The 20646-nt window shown below is 49.9% G+C and overlaps 1 protein-coding gene across 3 annotated transcripts; it reads left to right on the forward strand.

Moving 5' to 3' along the window:
• Positions 1-1295: 1295 nt before the first annotated feature.
• Positions 1296-18763, forward strand: CILP (cartilage intermediate layer protein). 3 transcript variants are annotated; one of them, XM_010355503.2, is made up of 9 exons: positions 1296-1430; positions 3002-3169; positions 5089-5181; positions 5788-6057; positions 7333-7512; positions 8215-8529; positions 9323-9431; positions 10661-10818; positions 15669-18760. In XM_010355503.2, the coding sequence occupies exons 2-9, from the start codon at positions 3109-3111 to the stop codon at positions 18035-18037; spliced, it is 3555 nt and encodes a 1184-aa protein (XP_010353805.1). In that variant the 5' UTR covers positions 1296-1430; positions 3002-3108; the 3' UTR covers positions 18038-18760. The 3 variants fall into 3 exon arrangements, with proteins under 3 accessions (XP_010353805.1, XP_030787530.1, XP_030787531.1); XM_030931670.1 differs by lacking the exon at positions 8215-8529 and having other exon boundaries at positions 15669-18763; XM_030931671.1 differs by lacking the exons at positions 7333-7512; positions 8215-8529 and having other exon boundaries at positions 15669-18763.
• Positions 18764-20646: the final 1883 nt, after the last annotated feature.

The following is a 20646-nucleotide window of genomic DNA, read 5'->3' on the forward strand; positions in this document are numbered from 1 at the left end:
GCTCTCTGGCATATGGGTATGCACTGTTGTACTGTGGGATCATTTCCATGTGAGGCGCTTTCCTCCGAGTGCAAGGATACATCTCTTTTCTTGTGCCTTCCTAGTGCCCAGTCTGGAGCCTGGGAATAAGAGCTCCGTAAAGGTATGTGGAGAGAGTGAGCTGACCCTGGCGTGGACAGCCACAGGACCAGCCCTCCATCTCCAGTTGCCGGCATGAGGCAGGAAGCCCTGCACGGACTAGATGAGCCTGCTACACGGGGCAGGACCTGGCACTGTGGTCCTTAGTACACTCACTCTTCATCTTCTTCCTTCACCTGGGGCTCTATCACTGTGACCAGTCAATCTCAAAATGTGATCCATGAACCGACAGCATCAATATCATCCAGCAGCTTGTTAAAAATGCAAAGTCTCAGGCCCCACTGAATCAGAAACTCTGGGTGTGGGGTCCAGAAATCTGCTTTAACCGCCCTCCAGGTGATTCTAACACATGCTAAAATTAGAGAACCAGTGTCTGTGCACACAGATAACCTCATGCTGGGGCCAGGGGCTGGGAGTGGGGGTGTGAAACCCCAAAGCACATGCACCTGCATACGCCCCCTACAGGTAAGACTAGCTGTTCACGTGCTGGTGGATGCCCATACCTGAAGTCAGACACATACTCACACACATGCACATATATGAGCATCGGGGTCTCAGAAGAGTCCACATGCTGGAGCCCTGGGGTCTCAGTGGGTACCAGCAGGCACTCAGATGGAAGTGGGGAGAAGAAAGGAAGAACTGTTCTTACCAGCTGACAACCTATGCCCCACAATTCTTTTGTCCCTCATCCCTTCTGAGGTTCCCTGAGTGTTCCCTCAGAAGCCAGAGAAGCTGAGTAGTTGCCCAACTCAGACCAGACACACCCAGCTGAGTGGCCAAGGTGGTCTGTGTGCCTAAGAGTGTCTGGAGTATGTGCTAAGACCAGCAAAGTCTTTTCTCTGTGTGGGCGGGCCAGGGCCAGGGGAATGTGGGGCATCAGCAAGCAAGGCTTAGTTAGGCAAGAGCACACCATCTCCTGGGCCATGAAATGCTGCCCAGATGTAGAATTCCCCGTGGCCCCTTCCCAGGGCTGTTTCTAGTGCCCAGCCCACCTCCTGACCCCTCTCTCTCTGCTCTGGACTGTGAAGCCTCAGGCCGCTGCCCACCTGGCCCATCACCAGGTCCTGCGGCATCTCCTCCTTAGGATCTGGACATAAAATCCTGGCCTCTGTGAGCTGCAAGGGGACATGGGGAGGGGAGAGGGAGGCTCATGCTCAGATCTGGTTTCGCTGCTGCTTCCCCTGGCTGGCTGCCACAGGCTGAGCCACCAGCTGTGCTATATAAGGCCGGCGCTGGACTGCTGGAGAGGCGAAGGCTTGGACCCCCAGCTGAGGAGTCCTGCTCAAGACACGGTGAGCTCCACTCCTATTCCCCTCACCCCATCCCTGCACCCCACTGCTGGACTCAACTGCTCCTGCCCTCCCCTGACTACCCCATTCCCTTCTCCCCCACCTCTCCCCACTTTTTGCTGTCTAATCCTTCATCTCCCACAGAGAAGACTCCCTTTCTGCTTTGGGAATCTGCTTTCCCCCATTGGCCCAAAGTCCTCTCCCTCCCCAACCTGAGGACAGGAACCCCCAAATGGTCCCACTTAGGGTTTCTTTACCTCTGGGTGCCCTGCTTTATTCCCTGCGGTCAGTCAGTCTGCTTTGTCCAAGTGTTCTGAGGAGCGTGGGATGGCGAGCCTAACCAACAGGGCATATGCTGAGGAAACGGCGGGGATACTGAGAAACTTCCGTGGGCTGCCAGATGGGAAATGGTTTTTCCACAAGGTGTCTCAGGCCACCTCAGCCTCCAGACATCCTTGGAGCAGGCTCAGGCTCAGGCTGAATGCGGTGCAGGTCAGCAGACTGCTCAACTCCCTGCTTGGAGCCCAGAGTGAGACACGCAATGTGGAGGCCTTTGGGACGTCCTGGTGACTCTGCTCCCTCATCCGAGAAACAGGTAGTGGTGGGGCTAGTGGTTTTAGAGCTAGAAGGTCTGCAGCATGGGACTGGTTTGTTCTTCCCTTGGAATATCCAAGTGTTTTCAGATATATATTTTTTTAGAGAGGAGGTCTCTTCCCTTTCCTACCATACCCTGGACTTAGGAGGTTGAAGGGAACCACTTTTGAATCCCCAGAAACGAGTCAGATTCTGGGTTGGCCGGAGCTCTAGGGAGACATAAAAATGTTCTGCTCAGCTGCGGCCTGGGCCATGCACGCCCCATGGTTCCTTGCCCTAGTCCCAGGCCTGCTTTCCTCTTCTGACCCTTGCAGTTCCTCACCCACGCTCAGCAGTTACTGGGGAGCCCTGGCCTCTCACAATGCATCCCCTCTGCTTTCCCTCAGCTGGCTCCTGGCTGTGTAACTCCCAGCCAGGCCCCAAACAAAAAGGCCAGAAATGTGTTCCAGCTGCAGCCCGTGCACATCTGGGAATGTGTTCATGGAGGTGGTATGTCCGAGGCATCTGCACCCTCCAGCCAGCCTGCCTTATGAGAGGCCACTGTAGTCGGAGCCAAGCCTTCATGGCCTTAATGTGTACCTGTCTGTGTGAGAGTGTGAACTCCATCAAAGGATGGCAAAACAAATGCCCCTCAAGCCTGGGTCTTAGAAGTGACTGACAAGTCACCAAGAGGCCCCTGGGGGTGAGCCCTGGACTCTACTCATTGGCAAGGAACTCCCTCGCCCCTGCACATCCTTGTGCCCCATCTCCATGTGGGGCCCTGGAGCCTACCCCCAGGGATGGAACCTAGTCTGCCTCATTTGAACTCAGATTCTGAGCCTCTGTACCTCGCAAGCTACCTGGTTTCACGACTCAGGCAAATGTCACTCTCATATCATTCTGTCCACCTTTCCCTCCTTGACAGGTCAAGAAGTATTTCTGCTTGAACCATAAGCTGTGATTCAGAAATATGGAACCTGACAAGCTTTGTTTCTTTACAGGTCACTGGATCTGAGAAACTTCCCAGGGGACCGCATTCCAGAGTCAGCGACTCTGTGAAGCACCCTCACCTACCTCTTGCCACGTTCCCACGGGGCTTGGGGGAAAGATGGTGGGGACCAAGGCCTGGGTGTTCTCCTTCCTGGTCCTGGAAGTCACATCTGTGTTGGGTATAGGCTAAGTATCTGCTGGCTCCCAAATCTTCCACTTGCCACAGTGAAGTCGTGTCTGGTCTGGAACTGAACTATGCATCTGCCTTAAGACACAGCAAGGCCTTAAGACCTGAGGCCACTTTATGGATTTATTCATAATTTATACCGTTTGTTTTTCTCCAAAACTTGAGATTGTTCCCATTGTTAAAACTCACAAAACAGAACTTTTATATGAGGAGAGGGATGAGCAGTCATTCAGAGGGAGGAAAAAAAGATGAGGGTTATTTTTAGCCCCAGAGTACTAAATTGAGCTCCAAGCTTCCTGGCAGCCAAAGTAACAGGGAATCACAGGGGATCAGCGAGTTCTCAGAAGTAGGTTTGGGGTTTGGTCTGTTTTTAGTTTTATGAAAATTCTTTTGGCCCAAAGCTCAATTTCATTTAGACCCTGCAGCCAAATTTCACAGACACACCAGAACCCCTTCCGGTCTCTTTACCCTCTAACTGCATCCTCTGGTGATACTGAGCTCTGGAAGGAGCTGGTAGAAAGAATTTGTCTGGTGGAATGGAAGACTTCCCAAGGCGTCTAAGCATCAGAGCTACTAGCCCTCCCCTGCACACTCTCTTCCACCTCCTCCCCTTCCTCTCCTGATTTCTAAGCACATACTCAGGTAAAGCAAAAAAAAAAAAAAAAAAAAATTGCTCAAAACCCTGTTTTAAAGCTGTATGCCTTGCAGGATTTGTGGCCACAAATGTAGGAACAAAGGCTGTCTCAGCCTGGAACCAACCCCTGTGTGTGCCTGACTCCTACCTTGCTCTTTCCACCCTGGCAGCTGCTGCTTGTAAAGATGATTAGCATTCAACCATCTGAGGGGAAATCAGATTAGGTTGATTAAAAGAGCTCCTGTCACCCCAATTAAGCAGCATAGAGAATTCTGATTTGGCTCCTGGAGTAAGCGTTAATTGCCTGTCAAAGCTTCTGCAGTCCTCTGCTCTGCATTCTCCTTCCCATTCTGGAGACTCCAACCCAGCCTCAGGTAGGGTACAGCTGGAACTGCTTGTGGCCTGAGGACCCTGTACCCATCCTCAGGCAGTCCCTGCCAGCCTCGTGTGGAAAACTGAAGACCACTGCCCCAATTAGGCCTTAGGAGTCTTTTAGACTCCTAAGCGAAAGTAAATGGCCATCTATTGTGCCAGGCGTTGAGCTAAAAGGAGTTCCTAACACTTATTCAGCATGCATTATGTGCTAGGTGTTCTAGGTGGATTTTATGAATGAGCTTATTTAATCCCCACAATCCTCTAAGGCAGGAACTATTATTATCCTTATTTTATGATGAGAGAGCATGGGGTCAGGTGGGTTAAGTAACTTGCCCAAGGTCACACAGTTAGAAAGTGGCAGAGCCTCAGAAGCCCACGCTGTCAATCTGTATATACTTCAGAGGCTTTTACGTTCTATCTCATGGAATCCTCATGCCAACTGAATCACCCTGCAAGGTGGGAATTAATATCTCCATCTTACAGATGAGGAAAACAAAGCTCCATTTTGCCAAGAAGGTTAGGTGCAGACACCAAAGCAGGAGTCCCAGGCCACTGGCTGCTCAGGAGCATCTGATAATCCATTTCTAGAACAAGAGTGAAAAGGGAGCTACTATTCATTGAGTGTGCACTACATGCCAGGTCTCTTTACATTCATTATCACCTGAATAATGCACCAGGACCCTAGGATACAGAGTTATTAGTGCATTCCTATTTTATGGGGAAACAGGCTCAGAGGAGGACAGCTTTTCTGAGATTGCATAGCAGTAAGTGGCAGAGTGGGGTTTGAACCCATGCCTGATGCTCGTGTTCCATCCGCCACCTCACACTGTTTCTCTGCATCTTGAGGAATGCTGTAACTTCCAGTCCTGGCCTCTCACTTAGCTTCTCCTCCTGGCCCTCAGGGAGACAGACGATGCTTACCCAGTCAGTAAGAAGAGTCCAGCCTGGGAAGAGGAACCCCAGCATCTTTGCCAAGCCTGCCGACACCCTGGAGAGTGAGTTGTGGCTGAAGCAGGAAGGGGCTGGAGGGGCAGTCTTTACCGAGCTTCCTAAGTGGATCTCTGAAGCCAGGGTTCCATGGAAACCTACTTTTACAAGTATTTGGCCTCCATCTCTGTCCAGCAGAGGAACTTAGTATATAAGACAGCTCAGAATCAGGAAACTGCCTGATACATTTCAGGAATGCTGTGGAGCTTGCTGGGGCCAGAGCACAGGCTGGTGGGAAGGGAATGGGGAGATGAGTATGGAGAGATGGCTGGGGACAGCTCACTAGCACCCTGAATGCTTAGCTAGAGGATCTTAAAGCTGGAGGTGATGTGGCCCGAGCCACATGGAGAAAGCTCACCCTGACTGCAGGATCAGGGATGGGTGTGAATGGCATTGAGGAGGAGCCTTGATGTAGAAAGTGACTGACATGGTTTGGCCAGGCTGATGAGAGCGTGAATGGAGGCCTCAGCAGTGGCAGGTGTAGAGGGGATTGGAGAGATACTGGAGAGACAAATGTGATAGGGCCTGAGGCCAGCTGGGGGTGGGTGAGAGGGAAAGGAGAACTGGAGCGCACCAGGATCATGGCTCCTCCTCAATTTGGCTATGTCTCTCAGGCCCTGGTGAGTGGACAACATGGTTCAACATCGACTACCCAGGTGGGAAGGGCGACTATGAGCGGCTGGACGCCATTCGCTTCTACTATGGGGACCGTGTATGTGCCCGTCCTCTGTGGCTAGAGGCTCGGACCACTGATTGGACACCTGCGGGCAACACTGGCCAAGTGGTCCATGGTAGTCCCCGTGAGGGTTTCTGGTGCCTCAACAGGGAACAACGGCCTGGTCAGAACTGCTCTAATTACACCGTACGCTTCCTCTGCCCACCAGGTAAGCCAGAACGCCCCACCCCCACCCTACTTCCCACTGGCCTCTACTCAGGGAGAGGGAGAACTTGCCTCTGGCCACCAGAACTCTCAACATCACACACATGCATATGCTTGGAGTCTCTAATAATAAACAAGTATTGTCATTAGTGCCAGAACCTTCCCAATAGTGTTTTGTGTTTATGGGTACTCTCTATTCAACCTATATTATTGCGTTTGAGTGGCACCATGGTGAAGACCACAGGCTCTGAAGTGGGGCTGCTTGGGTTTGAATTCTGAGCCTGCCATATGACGTGTCTCCTAGACAAATTTTCTGAAATTCTCTTAGCCTCAGGTTTCTCATATGTGACACCTGGGTAATATCAAGTCTTCATAGGGGTTTTTAATGAGGATTAAATGATATGAACGCGAGGCTTAACCCAGGTAAATGCTTACTGAGTGTTAGTTTCTATTCTTGTTCCTATGTGCCAGATACTTTGCTAGTTATCCACATTATTCAACCTTTACAACTGACCTTTGAGGGATCTCCATCTTGACAAGTTACATGAGGTTCAGAGAAGCTAGGTAACTTCTCACGATTCCATAGCTGATAAGGCAGAGCTGGAGTTTGAACCATGTCTGTGTTTGCAGAGCCTATGCATTTATATCCCCTCCCACATGGATAATACAGATGTTAGGGGGAGCAGGTCTACTCCTTTCTTGGATGGGGATCCTCCCCCTTAGGGTTCCACAAGATCCCCCAGGCGCAGGAGTCAGTGGTGGTCATCTGGGGTGGGAAATCAGGCTGATCTGAGCAAGGTGTGAAGACCCTATTCTTGTACACAGGCCTCAGGCCAGAGATGAGGAAGGTGGGCAGAAAGGGGCTTCTTGTCCAAGTCATTGCATGTTCCAGGCCCCGACTTCCCAGGGGTCCCTGACTTCCCAGGGAGTCCTTCCATAGGAGCATGCGGCTGTTTCCACACTGGTGAAGAAGAAAGATAGTGCTAGCCCTGCACATCCCAGGAGAGCATATCAAAGTCCCAGTGCTTGGCCAACAAGCACCTCTCAGGGTGACCCCTAGCCCATATGGTGCCTCTGTGAAAATGAGAGACCTCACTTCCTCAAGACTTTTGACTTCCATCTGTTGGAAAAATCATTGCAGTAAATATAAATATCAGTGACATCTACGACATAAATGGAAACCTTGTTTTTACCAGAGAAGAAACAGCCTCAGGGTCAGATTTCCTGACAGAGTCCTCTCAAGAGGGAAGTCAGACCATCTGCTGATCTCACTTTGCAGGGTCCCTGCGCCGAGACACAGAGCGCATCTGGAGCCCATGGTCTCCCTGGAGCAAGTGCTCGGCTGCCTGTGGTCAGACTGGGGTCCAGACTCGCACACGCACCTGCTTGGCAGAGACGGTGTCACTGTGCAGTGAGGCCACTGAAGAGGGTCAGCACTGCATGGGCCAGGACTGTACAGGTACCACCTCCCTCCTGGCACTAGGCAGGGTTTGGTGGGTGAGGCTGAAGAATGAGGAAGGAGTTAGAGGGTCAGTCTGAGACTGATGGATTTTTCATTTACTTACTCACCGCATATTAATTGAGCATCTATTATGTGCCCTAATGAGAGATATACGGGATAATATAGGAACACAGGGCAGGGTCAATTATCATAGCCTGGAGGAATCCAGGAGAGCTTCCTAGAGGAGGTGTTTTGGGCTAAGTTTTTGTTGTTGTTGTTGTTTTGAGACAGAGTCTTGCTCCATTGCCCAGGCTGGAGTGCAATGGCACAATCTTGGCTTACTCCAGCCTCCACCTCCCGGGTTTAAGCGATTCTCCTATCTCAGCCTCCCTAGTAGCTGGGATTACAGGTGCGTGTCACCATGCCCACCTAATTTTTGTATTTTTTGTAGAGATGGGATTTCACCATGTTGGCCAAGCTGGTCTTAAACTCCTGACCTCAGGTGATCCACCCACCTTGACCTCCCAAAGTCCTGGGATTACAGGTGTGAGCCACCATGCCCGGCCTTGGGATAAGTTTTAAAAGATGAGTAGGAGTTAGTCATGCAGGCTGATAAGGGAGGGTAGCAAAGGCCAAGGAGGAGAGGAAGTGATCTGTGATGTGGCTGAAGGAATGCCAGAATCCATAGAATCCCTACTGATGTGGCCCCTTGTCCCACAGCCTGTGACCTGACCTGCCCAATGGGCCAGGTGAATGCTGACTGTGATGCCTGCATGTGCCAGGACTTCATGCTTCATGGGGCTGTCTCCCTCCCTGGAGGTGCCCCAGCCTCAGGGGCCACTGTCTACCTGCTAACCAAGACACCTAAGTTGCTGACCCAGACAGACAGTGATGGGAGATTCCAAATCCCTGGCTTGTGCCCTGATGGCAAAAGCATCCTGAAGATCACAAAGGTCAAGTTTGCCCCCATTGTACTCACAATGCCCAAGACAAGCCTAAAGGCAGCCACCATCAATGCAGAGTTTGTGAGGGCAGGTAACTAAATTCTCTGGGGGTAGGGCTGGTGAGAAGGTCCAGATTTTTAAATAAAGGGATTATAGTGCTAAAAGCTGGCTTCCCAGCTAACTCAGAGTAAAACCCTGAATCCTTACTATGACCTGCATGGCCCTATATTATCTGGCCCTCCATTTCTTCTCTGCTCTCCTCTCCTGTTACTTTCTCCACACCAAATCCCTCTACTCCAACTGCAATGGGCTCCTATCTGTTCCTGAAACACACAGGCACACTCCTGCCTCAGGGCCTTTATGCTTGCTGCATGTATTCTATCTAGAATGTTCTTCCTGTAGATATTGGCATGGCTCACTCCCTCAAATGTATGAAGTCTTCCCTGGCCACCTTATCTAACAGTCAATACAATATAGTGTGAGGTTTGAAGGTCACAGAGAGAAAGGCTTGAGAAGTTCAGAAATGGTGCAGAATGGCCAGAAAATTCTGCCAGGGGCAGCAGAACATGAATATTGCACTATTCAAAATGGTCAGTTCTGTCCCAATGGTAGTGCTTAGGAATCTTGGCTGACACAAGGTCCCCTTGTTTCTCCACTGACCCACCCAGATGCTACTTGACAGGCCATGGGAGAGGTTACAGGATGGGGTGTGTGGAAGGAGACTCCACTGTGAACCAATTCCCTTAGGACCAATGGAGATGGGCTGTGGGTAGGGGTGAAGCCATACAATTTTCACACCACCAAAGACCCTGAGGGAGCAAGGCTCAGTAGAACCTGTCACACACACACAAACCCAAAATGCTATTTCTCATCTTCTATCCCAGAGATTCCATACATGGTGATGAACCCTGAGACAAAAGCACGGAGAGCTGGGCAGAGCGTGTCCCTGTGCTGTAAGGCCACAGGGAAGCCCAGTCCGGACAAGTATTTTTGGTGCGTATTCTGCTAGCTACCCTGCCCAATTCTCCTCTTGGAAACCAGAGCTTCTTGCATTGGGTCTGGACTTATTAATAAGAACAATAACCAACAGAATAAAGTTACAAGTAAGGCAGTGGTACAGAGCCCGGATGTTGGGACTTACAAATGGGAGCCATGGGGTTGGGAGCCAGACAACCAGCAAGCTCTCTCATTGTACCCTCAAAGCTAGGAGAACCCTTTGGCTGGGCACAGAGGCTCATGCCTGTAATCCCAGCACTTTGGGAGGCTGTGGCAGGTGGATTGCTTGAGCCCAGGAGCTCGAGATCAGCCTGGACAACATAGTAAAGCCCTGTCTCTATAAAAAATTTTAAAAATTAGCCAGGTGTGCAGGCTTGTGTTTCTAGCACCAGCTACTCAGGAGGATGAGGTAGGAGGATCACTTGAGTCCAGGAGACATAGGTTTCAGTGAGCTGTGATCATGCCACTGCTCTCCAGCCTGGAGACAGGGCAAGACTCCATGTTAAAAAAAAAAAAAAAAAGCCGGGCGCGGTGGCTCAAGCCTGTAATCCCAGCACTTTGGGAGGCCGAGACGGGCGGATCACGAGGTCAGGAGATCGAGTCCATCCTGGCTAACACGGTGAAACCCCGTCTCTACTAAAAAATACAAAAAACTAGCCGGGCAATGCGGTGGGCGCCTGTAGTCCCAGCTACGTGGGAGGCTGAGGCAGAAGAATGGCGTGAACCCAGGAGGCGGAGCTTGCAGTGAGCTGAGATCCGGCCACTGCACTCCAGCCTGGGCGGCAGAGCAAGACTCCGTCTCAAAAAGAAAAAAAAAAAAAAAAAAGCAAACAAGGGCAGAATCCCTTATGGCTGTGAGTCCTTTATCCTTCACAAACATTTTATAGTCACTCTCTTATTTGACCCATCCAACAATCCTGTGAAGTCAGCTGGAAGTCATTGCTGACATTTTATAGACCAGAAAGCTGAAGCACAGATTGGTGAGATGGGGCGGGGGAGGTTGTCCAAGCATCCCCAGCCAGGTGTGTGGTAGGGCTGGGGCTTAGAACCAAGCTCCTTGTTTCCCAGGCCAATTAGTGCTCTTGGATGAGCCAAGTCAAAGGTGATATTGACATTAGTGGGAACCCATTCACCATCTGTCTCCTTGGCTGCCTGCTCCTGGCACTTTTCCAGGAATACCTGCCCTCCCACTGCCCATTCAGGTTCCACCTCTCCATCCCTTGCAGGTATCATAATGACACATTGCTGGATCCTTCCCACTACAAGCATGAGAGCAAGCTGGTGCTGAGGAACCTTCAGCAGGACCAGGCGGGGGAGTACTTTTGCAAGGCCCAGAGTGACGCTGGAGCTGTGAAGTCCAAGGTTGCCCAGCTGATTGTCATAGGTAAGCCTGTCTGGGTCCCTGGGGGCCCTGGGTCTGCAACAGGGCTGGCTGAGCACCCCGGTGCACATAACTATGCAGTAAAAGCTAAGGCTTTTTCTTTTTTCTTTTCTTTTTTTTTTTTTTTTGAGATGGAGTCTTGCTCTGTCACCCAGGCTGGAGTGCAGTGGCACCATCTCAGCTCACTGCAACCTCCACCTCCTGGGTTCAAGTGATTCTCCTGCCTCAGCCTCCTGAATAGCTAGGATTACAGGCGTGTACCACCACGCCTGGCTAATTTTTGTATTTTTAGTAGAGACGGTGTTTCGCCATGTTGGCCAGGCTGGTCTCAAACTCCTGACCTCCAGTGATCCACCTGTTTCGGCCTCCCGAAGTGCTGGGATTACATGTGTGAACCACCATGCCTGGCCAAGCTTAGGCTTTTCTGTACTGTGCACAGTGCCAGGACCTCTAGGACACAACGATGGTACAGATCTGAATCCTACCACCATGGAGCCATCATTTGAGGAGGAGTGAAGACATGTAAATAAGAGACAAACAAGATAGAAAAATGTAGCTAAGGCCGGGTGCAGTGGCTCACACCTGTAATCCCAGCACTTTGGGAGGCCAAAGTGGATGGATCACCTGAGGTTAGGAGTTCGAGACCAGCCTGGACAACATGGTGAAACGCTGTGTCTACCAAAAATACAAAAATTAGCCAGGCGTGGTGGCATGCACCTGTAATCCCAGCTACTCAGGAGGCTGAGGTAGTAGAATAGCTTGAACCCAGGAGGGAGAAGTTGCAGTGAGCCGACTTCATGCCACTGTACTCCAGCCTGGGAAACAGAGCAAGACTCTGTCTCCAAAAAAAGAAGAAGAAAAGAAACATGCAGCTAAAATAGGAGATAAGGGGCTGTGGACTCTAATAGATGGTAGATACCTCCCAGGTGGGAGTGACCATGGATGGCTACTTGAGGGAACAACTTTCCAGCTGGGGCTTAAATAATGGTTCTTAGCTTTGGCTGCCCATTGGTATGACCTGATTGGGTTTTTAAAAATACTGGTGCCGGCCGGGCGCGGTGGCTCAAGCCTGTAATCCCAGCACTTTGGGAGGCCGAGACGGGCGGATCACGAGGTCAGGAGATCGAGTCCATCCTGGCTAACACGGTGAAACCCCGTCTCTACTAAAAAATACAAAAAACTAGCCGGGCGAGGTGGCGGGCGCCTGTAGTCCCAGCTACTCGGGAGGCTGAGGCAGGAGAATGGCGTGAACCCGGGAGGCGGAGCTTGCAGTGAGCTGAGATCCGGCCACTGCACTCCAGCCTGGGCGGCAGAGCGAGACTCCGCCTCAAAAAAAAAAAAAAAAGAATCTTTCTGTGTTCTGAACGACTTTAATATATTCCACCAGACACTCATGTAGGTAGAAAACCTGTTTAAAGTGATCAAAGCTTTGAACTGATGCAGTGGTTCACAGCTGTTATCCCAACACTTTGGAAGGCCAAGGTGGGTGGATTGCTTGAGTCCAGGAGTTCGAGACCAGCCAGGGCAATGTGATGAAACCCTGTCTCCACAAAAAATACAAAAACCAGCTGGATGTGGTGGCACACGCCTGTAGTCCCAGCTACTCGGGAGGCTGAGGTGGGAGGATTGCTTGAGCCTGGGAGGTCAACGCTGCAGTTAGCTGTGAGAGTGCCACTACCCTCCAGCCTGGGCGACAGAACAAGACCCTGTCTAAAACAAAAGGTCAGAGCCTAGAATCTTTTACATGGCTTTAACCATATACTGAATTTTTCAAGAATGCAACTACCATATAAATTGAGCTAAGATTGTACTTTGTTTAGCTCAGAACAATACCAAGGATTGTTCCTCATCTCAGGAAAATTAAGTTTCTACAACACCATTACCTAAGGACTGATACCTCTGTACCCATCAGCATTTGTAGCAGTTGTATTTGTGGTGACCTTGGATTTAAGTGCAAGTGGCTAACTTCTTGATTTGTCTTCTCATGTCAATGTGCCAAAGCATTTAGATATGGGAATACACACTGTTTTGTATTAAAATTTTAAAAACTTATCCTTTGTTTTACAGTTAGGACCATGCACATATACGTTTGGAAATTATATGTAGTTATCTATAAATTTAACTTCAGAATAATAAAGTAGTATTAAGAATTACTGTAGCAAACAGGGAGCCTTGGTGTGATGGGTTGGGACCACTGCTGAGGGCTCCACATCTCTGCCAACATCCAGAGTACCCTGTGTCTTGTCTGCCCTGAGGTCTGTTGCTCAACATTTTTTTTTGTTGTTGTTGTTGTTGTTGTTTTGTTTTTTTGAGACAGAGTCTTGCTCTGTCGCCCAGGCTGGAGTGTAGTGGCACGATCTCGGCTCACTGCAAGCTCTGCCTCCCAGGTTCACGCCATTCTCCTGGCTCAGCCTCCCAAGTAGCTGGGACTACAGGCGCCCGCCACCTCGCCCAGCTAATTTTTTGTATATTTAGTAGAGACGGGGTTTCACCGTGTTAGCCAGGATGGTCTCGATCTCCTGACCTTGTGATCCGCCCATCTCGGCCTCCCAAAGTGCTGGGATTACAGGCTTGAGCCACCGCGCCCGGCCAGTGATTCCAATTTTCAACCAAGGTTAGAACCCCTGGTCTTAAAGAATGGGCAGGGATTGTGTATGTGGAGGTGAGGATGTTACAGATTGAGGGGCCCACATGGGTAAAGATATAGAAGCGGGAACTGAGGAGGCTTTACAAGAAAGGGTGATCTAGAGCTGGCTTCAAGAAGAGAACTGGATGGGGAGAGGTTAGAGGCCAAAGACAAATAAGGGGCCTGTCTTTGGAAAATGAGTAGGAAGGAAGATAGCTTAGTAATTGGCCTAAACAAAACAAAAGGCAGAGAAGGACAGAATGTATTGGAAGGATCCTGGACTACTTCAGACTCAAAAAGTTGAGCAACAGGCTGGGCGCGGTGGCTCATGCCTGTAATCCTGGCACTTTGGGAGGCCAAGGAGGGCAGATCACGAGGTCAGGAGATCGAGACCATCCTGGCTAACACGGTGAAACCCCGTCTCTACTAAATATACAAAAAATTAGCTGGGCGAGGTGGCGGGCGCCTGTAGTCCCAGCTACTTGGGAGGCTGAGCCAGGAGAATGGCGTGAACCTGGGAGGCAGAGCTTGCAGTGAGCCGAGATCGTGCCACTACACTCCAGCCTGGGCGACAGAGCAAGACTCTGTCTCAAAAAAACAAAACAACAACAACAACAACAACAAAAAAAAATGTTGAGCAACAGACCTCAGGGCAGACAAGACACAGGGTACTCTGGATGTTGGCAGAGATGTGGAGCCCTCAGCAGTGGTCCCAACCCATCACACCAAGGCTCCCTGTTTGCTACAGTAATTCTTAATACTACTTTATTATTCTGAAGTTAAATTTATAGATAACTACATATAATTTCCAAACGTATATGTGCATGGTCCTAACTGTAAAACAAAGGATAAGTTTTTAAAATTTTAATACAAAACAGTGTGTATTCCCATATCTAAATGCTTTGGCACATTGACATGAGAAGACAAATCAAGAAGTTAGCCACTTGCACTTAAATCCAAGGTCACCACAAATACAACTGCTACAAATGCTGATGGGTACAGAGGTATCAGTCCTTAGGTAATGGTGTTGTAGAAACTTAATTTTCCTGAGATGAGGAACAATCCTTGGTATTGTTCTGAGCTAAACAAAGTACAATCTTAGCTCAATTTATATGGTAGTTGCATTCTTGAAAAATTCAGTATATGGTTAAAGCCATGTAAAAGATTCTAGGCTCTGACCTTTTGTTTTAGACAGGGTCTTGTTCTGTCGCCCAGGCTGGAGGGTAGTGGCACTCTCACAGCTAACTGCAGCGTTGACCTCCCAGGCTCAAGCAATCCTCCCACCTCAGCCTCCCGAGTAGCTGGGACTACAGGCGTGTGCCACCACATCCAGCTGGTTTTTGTATTTTTTGTGGAGACAGGGTTTCATCACATTGCCCTGGCTGGTCTCGAACTCCTGGACTCAAGCAATCCACCCACCTTGGCCTTCCAAAGTGTTGGGATAACAGCTGTGAACCACTGCATCAGTTCAAAGCTTTGATCACTTTAAACAGGTTTTCTACCTACATGAGTGTCTGGTGGAATATATTAAAGTCGTTCAGAACACAGAAAGATTCTTTTTTTTTTTTTTTTGAGGCGGAGTCTCGCTCTGCCGCCCAGGCTGGAGTGCAGTGGCCGGATCTCAGCTCACTGCAAGCTCCGCCTCCCGGGTTCACGCCATTCTCCTGCCTCAGCCTCCCGAGTAGCTGGGACTACAGGCGCCCGCCACCTCGCCCGGCTAGTTTTTTGTATTTTTTAGTAGAGACGGGGTTTCACCGTGTTAGCCAGGATGGTCTCGATCTCCTGACCTTGTGATCCGCCCATCTCGGCCTCCCAAAGTGCTGGGATTACAGGCTTGAGCCACTGCACCCTGGCCTACAGAAAGATTCTTTATGCAGAATAGTACCATGCATTGCAGGACATAGAACCTCAATGGCCCCTACCCATAATATGCCAGTAACATCCCCAATTTTGGTGATAACCCAAAACACCTTCATAAATTTTCAAGACCCCTCCATTGAGACAAACTGCCACTATAGTGGTCTCATCAACCAACTCTGTTTCCCCACATATAAAATGGGATCAGTAATAGCTGTTCCATCTCCCTCCAGAGAGTTCTGTGAGAATGAGAGTCATGGATACACAAGTCCTTTGAAAACCACAGAACACTGTAGAGAGGTGAGGTTGAGGTACTCTTTGTGTAGGATGTAAACTTACATCTTAATTTCCATACCATTTCCCTCCACAGCACCTGATGAGACTCCTTGCAACCCAGTTCCTGAGAGCTATCTTATCCGGCTGCCCCATGATTGCTTTCAGAATGCCACCAACTCCTTCTACTATGACGTGGGACGCTGCCCTGTCAAGACTTGTGCAGGGCAGCAGGATAATGGGATCAGGTGCCGTGATGCTGTGCAGAACTGCTGTGGCATCTCCAAAACAGAGGAGAGGGAGATCCAGTGCAGTGGCTACACGCTACCCACCAAGGTGGCCAAGGAGTGCAGCTGCCAGCGGTGTACAGAAACTCGGAGCATCGTGCGGGGCCGTGTCAGTGCTGCTGACAATGGGGAGCCCATGCGCTTTGGCCATGTGTACATGGGGAACAGCCGTGTAAGCATGACTGGCTACAAGGGTACTTTCACCCTCCATGTCCCCCAGGACACTGAGAGGCTGGTGCTCACATTTGTGGACAGGCTGCAGAAGTTCGTCAACACCACCAAAGTGCTACCTTTCAACAAGAAGGGGAGTGCCGTGTTCCATGAAATCAAGATGCTTCGTCGAAAAGAGCCCATCACTTTGGAAGCCATGGAGACCAACATCATTCCTCTGGGGGAAATGGTTGGTGAAGACCCCATGGCTGAACTGGAGATTCCATCCAAGAGTTTCTACAGGCAGAATGGGGAGCCCTACACAGGAAAAGTGAAGGCCAGTGTGACCTTCCTGGATCCCCGGAATATTTCCACAGCCACAGCTGCCCAGAGTGACCTGAACTTCATCAATGACGAAGGAGACACTTTCCCCCTTCGGACGTATGGCATGTTCTCTGTGGACTTCAGAGATGAGGTCACCTCAGAGCCACTTAATGCTGGCAAAGTGAAGGTCCACCTCGACTCGACCCAGGTCAAGATGCCAGAGCACATATCCACAGTGAAACTCTGGTCACTCAATCCAGACACAGGGCTGTGGGAGGAGGAAGGTGATTTCAAATTTGAAAATCAAAGGAGGAACAAAAGGGAAGACAGAACCTTCCTGGTGGGCAACATGGAGATCCGTGAGAGAAGGCTCTTTAACCTGGATGTTCCTGAAAGCAGGCGGTGTTTTGTTAAGGTGAGAGCCTACCGGAGTGAGAGGTTCTTGCCTAGTGAGCAGATCCAGGGGGTTGTGATCTCCGTGATTAACCTGGAGCCTAGAACTGGCTTCTCGTCCAACCCTAGGGCCTGGGGCCGCTTTGACAGTGTCATCACAGGCCCCAATGGGGCCTGTGTGCCTGCCTTCTGTGATGACCAGTCCCCTGATGCCTATTCTGCCTATGTCTTGGCAAGCCTGGCTGGGGAGGAACTTCAAGCAGTGGAGTCTTTTCCTAAATTCAACCCAAATGCAATTGGCGTCCCTCAGCCCTATCTCAACAAGCTCAAGTACCGTCGGACGGACCATGAGGATCCACGGGTTAAAAAGACAGCTTTCCAGATTAGCATGGCCAAGCCAAGGCCCAACTCAGCTGAAGAGAGCAACGGGCCTATCTATGCCTTTGAGAACCTCCGGGCATGTGAAGAGGCACCGCCTAGTGCAGCCCACTTCCGGTTCTACCAGATTGAGGGGGATCGATATGACTACAATACAGTCCCCTTCAATGAAGATGATCCTATGAGCTGGACTGAAGACTATCTGGCATGGTGGCCAAAGCCGATGGAATTCAGGGCCTGCTATATCAAGGTGAAGATTGTGGGGCCACTGGAAGTGAATGTGCGATCCCGCAACATGGGGGGCACTCATCGGCGGACAGTGGGGAAGCTGTATGGAATCCGAGATGTGAGGAGCACACGGGACAGGGACCAGCCCAATGTCTCAGCTGCCTGTCTGGAGTTCAAGTGCAGTGGGATGCTCTATGACCAGGACCGTGTGGATCGCACCCTGGTGAAGGTCATTCCCCAGGGCAGCTGCCGTCGAGCCAGTGTGAACCCCATGCTGCATGAGTACCTGGTCAACCACTTACCACTAGCAGTCAACAACGACACCAGTGAGTACACCATGCTGGCACCCTTGGACCCACTAGGCCACAACTATGGCATCTACACTGTCACTGACCAGGACCCTCGAACAGCCAAGGAGATTGCGCTTGGCCGGTGCTTTGATGGCACATCCGATGGCTCCTCCAGAATCATGAAGAGCAATGTGGGAGTAGCCCTCACCTTCAACTGTGTAGAGAGGCAGGTAGGCCGCCAGAGTGCCTTCCAATATCTCCAAAGCACCCCAGCCCGGTCCCCTGCTGCAGGCACTGTCCAAGGAAGAGTGCCCTCAAGGAGGCAGCAGCGAGCGAGCAGGAGTGGCCAGCGCCAGCGTGGAGCGGTGGCCTCTCTGAGATTTCCTAGAGTTGCTCAACAGCCCCTGATCAACTAAGTTTTGTGGTACTTCACCCTCTTCTCTCCTCATTTCATGTGACAGCCATTGGGAGACTGATGCACAAACTGTCACTTGGTTAATTTAAGCACATCTGTTTTGGTGCAATTTGCTTGTTTGTTTCTTCATGCCTTTACTTACTTTGTCCCAAGATACTGATTGGCATGTGGCCCCCAAAATGGCACAATAAAGCCCCTTTGTGAAACTGTTCTTTAAAAGAAACACAAGAAATTGGCCACTGGTAAAACTCTGCAGCTTCAACTGTTCTTCATTTAATGCCATTAATGCAAATATACTTCCTCTTCTTTTTGCATGGTTTTGCCCACCTCTGCAATAGTGATAATCTGATGCTGAAGATCAAATAACCAATAAAAAGCATATTTCTTGGCCTTGCTCCACAGGACACAAGCAAGCCTTCATCATAGTTCATACATATAAATGGTGGTGAAATAAAGAAATAAAATGCAATATTTTTACTTGAAATGTAAATAACTTATTTATTTCTTTGCTAAATTTGGAATTCTAGTGCACATTCAAAGTTAAGCTATTAAATATAGGGTAATCATAATTCCTCTACTAAGTCTGGAAAGAACATCTCCTGGTATCCACAATTACACCAGGTTGCTAATTGTATTTGTACATTTCCCTTTGCATTTGCTTTTGTTCTTGCTAGAAACCCAGTGTAGCCCAGGGCAGATGTCAATAAATGCATATTCTGTATTTTGATTCTGAGGCCACTGTTCTGTCTTTTAACTATTAAAGTGAGCCAGCTGCTCAGAGGGGTACAGGGGACGCTGGAAAGCAGTCACAGGTGGTGTAGGTCCTGGCCCCCTAAGTTACAAGGCAGGGCAACATAGGCACACACTCCAGCAGTCAAGTTTGTTCTCATGGATCACATTTTCCGTTTGCAGAAAAGAGCAGATTCCTGGCGTTGTGAGCATGTTCTGGGCTCCTGAGCAAAACTAAAAATATGTCCTGATTTTTTTTCTTTCCTTCTTTCCAATACTTTGGAGCTTATACAATGGCTTGGCCCAGGGTCTGACAAGCTGGCCAAGTGGTCCTTTGGCTCCCCCAAAAGCCTGTTGCCTTCTCCAGCTGGGCTGGCCGGCCTCACTCAGAAATGATGGGCTTTTTCTTTTTTCTTTACGCTCTTCTAAAGATGTTCAGCTTTTCCAGACACCAGATCTCTGTTGTGTGTTACAGACCCTGTCCCTGGAGCAAAACAACTGGTCCAAATGGGCAGAGTTTTGGTTTTGGAAAAGGTATTTGGTTTACAATAGTAAATCAGAGGCCCGCACGTGGTGCCAGAGCAATCTCAGTGGCATTACAGTCAGGGTAGCGGGGTGTGGGGTTGGCTAGGATGCACTCACTGCCCCTATCCCAACCCCTCTAGAATCTGTCAGGCTAGAGGCCAAAGGGTTTGGGAGAAGACAGGGCACTGTTTACAATCAGGACAAAAAGCTTTCCCTGATGCCCCAGTCAGCCTAGTGCAGCGCCTTTACCTATCTCTGGCCTGGGCTGGATTTGTACTCTTGGATCAAACCGAGCTCCTGGGAATTCAGTTTGTAATCAATTAGAAATTTCTCTAGCTGAGCACATCCCAATAACCACAGAAAAAGCAGGCATCTGCAGGAGTGAGGACTAGTGGCCTTGTGATTGCAACTTGACCCACTTCCAGACTCCACATCTGTCCCACTGCTCCCAGGAAGCAGCTCTCACTGACTGCTTGGGGAGGCTTGACTGCCCCTGTTGAGGGGTCAGTGTACAGCTATCTGCAGCACCGTTGCCTCAGCTCACTTCAGGAGCCAGAGTGCATGCTGCTTCAACCTGACCACCAGTTCCTTTCAAACTCACAGGGAGGAGGTGCTGGGGAAGGTGGGCTGACTGGTTCCCCACTCTAGGGCACTTTCCTTGCTGTTCTCAATTGATGGCCTAAATAAATGGACTCCAGCACACAGCATCTGATGCCTGACTCCTTCACTCGCCAAACATTTATTGAGTGCCAAACCACGTATGCAAGTAGACAAGCTTTTATGAGATAGTACTAAATATACTACATGTCGCGGCATCAGACTTTGAGGAAGTGGTGGTCAGAGAAGTCTTCTTAGAAAAGGTGACATCTAATTTGAGGTCTGAATGATAGCTAGGAGCTGGCCTGATGATGGTGTGGCTGTCAGGAACAAGAGGCACAAGCAGAAACAGATGTGGGGTTGGCAGGTAGATACCTCTCTTTCAGACAAGGAAACTTTTTTTTTTTTTTGAGACGCAGTTTTGCTCTTTCGCCTAGGCTGGAGTGAAGTGGTAAGATCTCGTCTCACTGCAAACTCCACCCCCAGGATTCAAGCGATTCTCCTGCCTCTGCCTCCCGAGTAACTGGGATTACAGGTGCCTACCACCATGCCCAGCTAATTTTTATACTTTTAGTAGAGACGGGGTTTCACCATGTTGGCCAGGCTGGTCTTAAACCCCTGGTCTCGGGTGATCCACCCATCTCGGCCTCCCAAAGTGCTGGGATTACAGGTGTGAACCACTGCGTCCGGGCTAGCAAACATTCTTGAGTTGAACTCATGATACTTAATTCCTAAGAGTCTTGCCTCCAAAATCAAATG

Source organism: Rhinopithecus roxellana, chromosome 5, assembly GCF_007565055.1.
Source record: "Rhinopithecus roxellana isolate Shanxi Qingling chromosome 5, ASM756505v1, whole genome shotgun sequence".
Lineage (NCBI taxonomy): Eukaryota > Metazoa > Chordata > Mammalia > Primates > Cercopithecidae > Rhinopithecus > Rhinopithecus roxellana.

Coding starts and splice junctions, on each gene's coding strand:
- CILP (XM_010355503.2), top strand. CDS start 3,109: ATGGTGGGGACCAAGGCCTGGGTGTTCTCCTTCCTGGTCCTGGAAGTC. Junction 5,182..5,787: donor GCCTGCCGACACCCTGGAGA/GTGAGTTGTGGC, acceptor TATGTCTCTCAG/GCCCTGGTGAGTGGACAACA. Junction 8,530..9,322: donor TGCAGAGTTTGTGAGGGCAG/GTAACTAAATTC, acceptor CTTCTATCCCAG/AGATTCCATACATGGTGATG.